At 30.9% G+C, this 8,168-nt stretch overlaps 1 protein-coding gene across 1 annotated transcript; it reads left to right on the top strand.

The window, feature by feature from the left end:
- Positions 1-776: 776 nt before the first annotated feature.
- LOC133034966 (inactive TPR repeat-containing thioredoxin TTL3-like) lies at positions 777-7,874 on the top strand. Its single transcript, XM_061110545.1, has 5 exons — positions 777-2,667; positions 3,227-3,422; positions 3,537-3,709; positions 3,813-4,146; positions 7,299-7,874. The coding sequence occupies exons 1-5, from the start codon at positions 1,661-1,663 to the stop codon at positions 7,464-7,466; spliced, it is 1,878 nt and encodes a 625-aa protein (XP_060966528.1). The 5' UTR covers positions 777-1,660; the 3' UTR covers positions 7,467-7,874.
- The last annotated feature ends 294 nt before the right edge of the window (positions 7,875-8,168 follow it).

The following is an 8,168-nucleotide window of genomic DNA, read 5'->3' as shown; positions in this document are numbered from 1 at the left end:
TCAAGAGGTTTCCAGAGAAGAAGACAGTTGTTGATGCTGAAAATTAGCTCAACAACAAATTGCTATTAAGACTTTGAATTCTTTACACCATGTTTGATCTAGTCGATTTACACACTTAATCGGTTTAAATATTTTTTCTCTCAATTCAATTGGTCGGGTCTAGGTTATCGATTCTCTGAATTCAAATATGAATTTGAGAGTGTATTCCGATAGAGTTTTGGCTAGTTTGGTGTGGTCAAGAATTCGTCGTCGTCCCCTTTTTGAATGATAGGATCTGGTATTTATAGGCGGGAAGAAATGCGTAATTCATTCTTCTTTCCTTTCTTGATTTCTCCACGTGCGCTAATTTTCTTTTGTTGTTCATCACTCCTTCTCTTCCTTTTTCTAGCTCTGCTCTGCATTTCTCTTTTCGTAGAGTTATGCTCTTCCGTTTTTGAGTTTCTAGCTCTGCCTCTATTTAATGAAATGATACATTTTACATTAAGTCTGCCACATTATAGGATCATCTTTTTATTTTTATTTATACTTTCTAAAAATTACTTAATTACCTTGAGGCTTATTTTTATCTCTTACACAATAAAATTCAAAACTGTAAAGAAAAATGTTATTTACAATCTTCTATTACAATCTATTTTTTTAATTTCCATGTTTAAAAACAAATGTCCAAATATTTTTTTTTTCTAATTTTTTTTATAGCGAAATTTTATATAATTACAATATTATTTTTGTAAATTTTTAAAATTTTTGAATAGTTTACGGTATTAATAGTAAAATATTTGATATTTCAATTTTTCATACATTCGAAACATTAAATTTATTTTTTACATAAATTTTCAAAAAAAAAAAAATAAATTAAAAATTAGTGTAGTATACGTTCTCGGGCGTAAAAGTTAAAAAACTGATTGTAATACAAACACAATAATTACCACTTTTTTCAGAAGACGAGAATCTTTTTGACTTAATTTAGACTTAATTCACACAGCTGGTTGTTTGTTAAAAACATGCATAGCATACTCAGAAGGTACATTAACGTGGTTTCCTTCTATGATTACTTATAATATTATTAATAATAATGTTTTTTCTAATATAATAAATTTTATTACTATTATTGTTATTATTAAATAAAATAAATAAAAAAAACGTGGCCTCCAATATGATACATAGAAATAGAATGACGAGAGTCAGACCTGTTTCTAAAAATCTAGAGATTCTTATTTCATCCAAGACCGAGTCTCCTGCTTCCAACTTCCCCACCAAACAAACCAAGTCAGACAAATCAAATAATAATAATTAAGGTTCCTACAAACATAACTCGTTTGTGTTTTTATTGTTTTTTTTTTTCTTATTACATTTTCTGTCTAAAGACACAAGGAAGGAAAAGAACAAAAAAAAATGTCATGCACTGTTCTCCTACACAAAATTTTAAAACAAAGGCACACATTTCTTGCATTAAGTCAGATAATTTTCTGGGGTTAGTTGTCCCTAAAGCTTTTATGTATTTTTCTTGTTTCTTTAAGCAAGAAAATTTAGCCAAAGATTTGACTTTAATGGTTCTCAGCATTGACAAAAACCAGAGATATATAGATATAGATATAGTGTATTACTGTATCTGTCTCTCATTCCCCTTAAGAGGGGTGTTTGTAAAAGTTTGATAACAGGAATGGGAGACATCTCGCCGGAGAGGAAAACTGGGTGTGGCCTCATAAATGCAGTTTTCGGAAGAAAAAGTTTATGGGCCAAAAAAACGACAACTCAAAGTTCTATTCCATCATCAAACGACAAAAACAGCAACAATGAATTCGCCAAAACGACAGCCACCCAGGACTCCAAACGACGTCGTGGTACCTCCGACGAGATTTCGTTTCTACCTTCATCTGCTCAACATCAACAACAACCCCATCACCCGAAACACGTTGTAAATAGCAGAGCGACAAACAATCAGAGACCCCAACAGCAACAGATTATCACAAACGACAATAGAAAGCAGGAGACTTGTTATCAAACGCAGAACAAAACGTCGGCGTACGCTTATGTTAACCAAGGTACTAATAGAAAGGTACCTAAAGAATCCATTACAATATCTGGTGAGCTTGAGAGTATGATTATTGATCATCAGAAGAATAAAGGTAGTAGTACCCTCGTTCGAGCTTCTTCTAGCAATGTTATGCTTTTTGGGAATTTGGGTAATCTCAGGCAACAACAGCAGCAGCCTAATGGGTCTGTTCTGGATCATCATAATCACCACAATCATAATCAAAACAATAATCATAATCACGTTCATTCGAAGCAGAGGTCGAGAGAGGAGAATCCAATTAATAATAATTACACAAATGTTACTGCTACTACTACTAGTAGTAATAATAATAAAACCAGTGAACCAGTTCCTAGTGGGTCATTGTGCAGAGCTATATCGACTAGAATGGACCCTGAAACGTTGAAGATAATGGGGAATGAAGATTACAAGAATGGGAGATTTGCAGAGGCTTTGGCTTTGTATGATGCTGCTATTTCTATTGACCCAAATAAGGCTTCCTATAGGAGTAATAAAAGTGCTGCCTTGACTGCCCTTGGTAGACTTCTTGAGGCTGTTTTGGAGTGTAGAGAGGCTCTAAGAATTGAACCCCATTATCATAGAGCTCATCTTCGTTTGGCAACCTTATATCTTAGGTATACTTTTTTCTCTTTTTTCTTTTCCGAAATACAATCTTTTTGTAGTCTCTGCATAATAGATCAGAATTCTCGACACCATATTTGCATTTTTCACACTAGTGAAATATTCAATTACTTTTTTGATAGAAAATTATTCAATTACTTTTTTGATAGGAAATATTCAATTACTTGTTTCTAATAATTTGGATTTTTTTTTAATTATTTGGTACTTTCAGCCTGAACTTATGATTGATCTTTCTGTTGGCCAAACAAGGGATTGATAACACAGAATAATGTTTCATTTTGATTGTTGTTGCTAAGTTTGGTCTCTACATAGTAGCTTATAATTCTCGACACCTTATTTGGATTGTCGACGCCACTTGTTACACAACAACCAGTGATAACACATAATTATGTTTTATTTTGATTGTTGTTGTAAATTTTAGAGATCATTTTACTTTTTCGTAATCAGTCTAAGAAGTTATACAAGATTATGAAAAAGAGTACATTTACCTTTTTGTTGGTTTTGCTTCTGGTTAATGATTGTGTGTGTACATTTACGTTTGTGTAATAATAGATTAGGGGAACCAGAAAAAGCTACGTATCATTACAAACATGCAGGGCAAGAGGCTGATAGAGATGATCTAGCTAAGGTGAAATCAATTCAGATACATCTGAACAGGTGCACCGAGGCTCGTAAAACAAGAGATTGGAACACACTTATAAAGGAAGCGGATTTTGCCATATCAGCTGGTGCTGATTCAGCCCCACAGGTTATTATTATTAATATTATAAAACAACCAAATTTACATATTCAAATAATTTTGCTGTTGTTGTAGCTGAAAGACTTGTCTTGTGTTTGTTTTGGTTGTGATTTTTATGTGAAGATTTATGCTCTACAAGCAGAGGCTTTGTTAAAACTCCACAGGCACCAAGAGGCAGACACAGCACTGTCGAGAGGTCCAAAGTTTGATGTGGACGAATGTACTAAAGTTCTTGGTCCTATTGGCAATGCTAGCTTGTTAGTCACACGAGCGCTGGTTGATTTGGCCTCAGGCAGGTAAAACTCAATACTGATCTGATATAATATCACATAACTAAAACAAATTTAGAGAAATTGGTTAAAACTTACAAACAAGTTAAATTTGTTTGTTTGTGGAAAGATTTGATGATGCTGTGGAAGCAGCTCAAAGGGCAGGTAGACTGGATGTGAACAACAGAGAAGCAAATGGGGTGATGAGAAAGGCGAAAGGCATAGCGACAGCTCGGTCGAAAGGCAATGAGCTGTTTAAGGCATCAAGATTTTCAGAGGCATGTGTGGCTTATGGGGAGGGACTAGAGCATGATCCTTACAACTCAGTGTTGCTCTGCAACCGTGCGGCATGTCGCTCTAAACTCGGCCAATTCGACAAGGCAATTAATGATTGCACCGTTGCTCTCAACCTTAGACCCTCTTATGCCAAGGCTAGGCTAAGAAGAGCTGATTGCAATGCTAAGGTGACTAACTCAATACACTTCTACTCCTACTTATAGATTGGATATCATCATTTTCACTAACAACATCTACTTTCTACTTCATACTTAAATTATTTTCTAATCCAATTTTTTTAATTTAGCTAATAACTAGTATTGTATTATAGGGGTACCGATAGTGACACACATTAATATAACTAACGGCTCTTTCTAATGAAATACAACAACCTAAAGAAAAAAATTACATAAATACGACACAGTATTATTTACCTTAGTATTAAAGTTAAAATACCTCAAAACTAAAAATATTAAATTAAACAAATTACAACAATCAAGAAATTTTCTTTTATTTGTATTAAAAATATATATTATTTTAATTTTAAATAATATATATGTATTAAATGAGGATAGTAATACAATGCATAAATTAACAAATAAGTTTATAACAACTAATTTACCAATTAAATAATTAATAGTTAATAAAAAAATAATAAAAATTGTGTAAACAAATTCTCTTTATAAATAAACAAAAGTGTTTAGAAAAATATTGTGTAAAAAAATTTCTGTAAATAAATAGAAATATTTATAAAATAATTACAAAATTATCAAATATACAAATCACTCTTTGTAATTAAATAAGTTTATCACAACTAATTTACGTATCAAATATTTAGTAATAATGAACAAAACTCTTTACAAATAAAAAAATGTGTACAAAATAAAATGATCTAAAAAAAAAATAAAGATATTGGCAGCAAAACTACTTGAATTTTATGTTTTTTAACACTTAATCACAAAAATTTAAATTTTGGCGGCAAAACATATTGAGCTTCCGTTCCGTTTTACTCTTTACATTTTTGTCAAAAAAATCTCAATTAGGTGCCACAGTAAATTGTCCACGTGTACTCGTGGTAAATTTTTAGTGGTTCACACAATATTAATTTTAAAAAATAGTTTAAAAATTATATAAAAAAAATAATTCTTTTCTTTTCTTTTCTTTTGTCTTTTCCTTTTTCTTTTTCCTGAAACCCTAGTTTGCTCCTCTCTAACCTATCTTCCTTCTCATTCTTCTTCTCCATTATCACCGTCACCACAGTCACTACCACCAAAGCCATTGGAAGAACAACCACCGCAGCCACCACCACACCATTGCAGCCACCACCAAAAATAACAAAAAAAAAAAAAATATATCACCATAAATCACAACAGCCACCACAACTTTAACCTAAATCAAAAATTATAAACGAAATTGGGACCTGGAGATGCTCAATTGGGATCTAAAACTTTTCAATAAGGGAAAAACAAAATCGAGCTTTAATTAGCTCAATGGGACCCAGAGATGGCTCAGTCAGAGTCGTGGTGCTTCGGCTCCGACGAAGTCCACCATGAAGAGAGAGAAGAGACGATAGAGAGAGAGAAAGAGAGGGCCTAGGAGGGAGAAGATCGAGGAGAGAAAGAGAGGGCAGATCGAGAGAGAGAGAAGAGACGTGGAGCTTCGGCTCCGGTGAGGTCCTAGGTGGCAAGGTAGCTCCAGATGACAGATGGCTTAAGAGAAATAAGGAGCTTTGACGAGGGCCTAGGTGCTTCGCCTCCGGCGAGGGCCACCACGAAGAGACGAGAAAGAGAAACAGAGGGCCTGGGAGGGAGAGCTGTGAGAGAGAAAGAGATATTTAGGGTTTTCCAAATGTTTAAGAAAGAAAGAAGAAGAAAAAAAAAAGTTAAAAAAATTATTTCAATTTTTAAGTATTTTAAACTATTTTTTCAAACGTAATATTACGTAGACCACTAAAAATTTGCTACGTGTACACAAGTGTACGTATACGTGGTCAGTCCACTGTAGCACTTAATTGAGATTTTTTAACAAAAGTGTAAAGAGCAAAACAAAATGAGAGTTTAGTAGGTTTTGTTGTCAAAATTTTTATTTTTGTAGTTAAGTGTTAAAAAATATAAAATTAAGATGGTTTTGCTGAAAAAAAATGTGTAAAACAAACTCTTTATAAATAAATCAAGCTGTTTATAAATAAAAAAATGTGTAAAATAAATAACAAAAAAATTCTTTATATGTACACAAAATTATTTATAAATAACAAATTGTGTAATTTTTTTTTTCATGATATTTATTATTGTCAAATAAACATATATCCAATTTTAAATATTTCTTTTTATTTTTTAGATAAGTATAAAACTAATTAAACATATTTATACCTAAATATATATATATATATTTTTGTATTTTTACGGAAATCTATATAGCAATTAATGAAGTAACTTAAATCGCAACTAAAATCCATATAGCAACAAACATAAAAACTACCGGAGTAAACCAAACTATAAATTTGAAAAAAAAAATTAAAAATGATATTTATAAAGTAATTCCCCTTAACTAACAAATTGATAAATCTAAAAGAAAAATACTTATTCTAACCGTTAGAAAATTTTAAAATAAGTTGCTTAATTTTAGCTATAATATATTAAATAAAATATGAAAAATCAAATTAAAATATCATTACATATTATATTTTATAAGAAGTGGTATTACATTTCAAAAGAATAAAAAAAATAAAAAGTGGTATTAAATCAATGCATTAAATAAAAATAATATTTTGTGTCTTATTATTGTAAATCTTATAAAAAAAATTGTGCAATATAATTATCTCTATAAACTTATAATATGATCCATAAAATATAAAGATGAATGCTTAGACACATTTTTTCACATATAATAACAGTAATATATAATTTTAAATGGGAATGATATCATTTTAATTTTATTGTGAAGATTAAATACATCTTATTGTGACATTTCAAAAAAAAAAAAAACATGTTATTGTGGGCACAACTGTAAATTGTAAATAGTGTGTGCAATTTATATGGGTTTCTTATTACTCATATTTAGTTTACACTTCACCAAAACTACCATACACTAGACTCGGTGATATTAAATTCGTTTGTGGGTTACATTTCAATCCAAATTTTGTATTTGGGTATGGTATTAACAAGTTAGTAATAGAGAGAGTATGGAGAACGAGAAACTCCACATATTAATATAAGTAGACTTTCTTAAATTCTTGATGTTTTGCTGACTTTAAACGCACACAAATTAAGTTATAGTGTGAATAGAATATTGGTAAGCAATTAAGGACACTTTTTTCTTGTTTGAATTGTATGGTGTGCAGTTGGGAAGGTGGGAAGCTTCAATACAAGATTATGAGGCTTTGCTAGAAGAGACACCAGAGGATGAGGAGGTTAAAACAGCCTTATCTGAGGTTCAAGCACAATTTAGGAGAAAAATAGCTAAAGACTCAAATAATAAGATGGAGAATGGTGGAGCAGGAGCCCTTTAAACTCTGCTTGTTTTTAGTTCCTATACAAAGTACAATTAATGCCAATTTGGATTATATACATTAGTTTGGAAATGCTAATGAGTAATGGCATTCTTTTTCATGTACAATACCAATTTCAAGACATTAATTTTCACTCAAGTTATTATGATAGTGCACACATGTGGGATGAGGTTATGAAATATTATGATAGTGCACACATGTGGGATGAGGTTATGAAATGAATGAAAAATGTAAAAAAGAAAAGTGTGAATTTTAGCGTAGGAGGGAGTGGATTTTAATTTAATTCTTTGGAGAAAGGAATTCAACGATTTTATAGTTACATTTTGTAGAGGTTTTATACATTTTTTTTTTAGTGCTTTTATACCTAATATACTATATCCCTTCAATAAATCAATAATTTAATTCTCCTTGATTTGGGTTTTTGAACCCCTTTTGTCTTCAATTAATCTAGTTTTATTAATTGTTAATTTAGTATTTTTTTTAATTTTTTTTTTCTGATAAGTATGTTAATTTAGTATGTGCTGTACTTTGTTGTTACTTTGGATCACTACAACCCATGTCACACTAGCCTATCATCAACTATAATCCAACAAAGATAATATAAGTACTAGCTTAGTGATAATTAAATATTCATTTTATATATGTATCTAATTACAATCAATATTTTACTAATCAATATTTACTGTTATTTTGTTATTGTAT

The sequence above is a fragment of the Cannabis sativa genome, chromosome 2 (genome assembly GCF_029168945.1).
Source record: "Cannabis sativa cultivar Pink pepper isolate KNU-18-1 chromosome 2, ASM2916894v1, whole genome shotgun sequence".
NCBI lineage: Eukaryota > Viridiplantae > Streptophyta > Magnoliopsida > Rosales > Cannabaceae > Cannabis > Cannabis sativa.
The sequence above is the reverse complement of the archived record's forward strand: the minus strand, read 5'-3'. Positions and strand labels throughout refer to the sequence as shown.

Excerpts from the sequence above, each read along its gene's own strand:
- LOC133034966 (XM_061110545.1), top strand. The coding sequence starts at position 1,661 with ATGGGAGACATCTCGCCGGAGAGGAAAACTGGGTGTGGCCTCATAAAT. Across the intron at positions 3,710-3,812 it reads GTTGATTTGGCCTCAGGCAG|ATTTGATGATGCTGTGGAAG; the intron begins GTAAAACTCAAT and ends GTTTGTGGAAAG. Across the intron at positions 4,147-7,298 it reads GAGCTGATTGCAATGCTAAG|TTGGGAAGGTGGGAAGCTTC; the intron begins GTGACTAACTCA and ends TATGGTGTGCAG.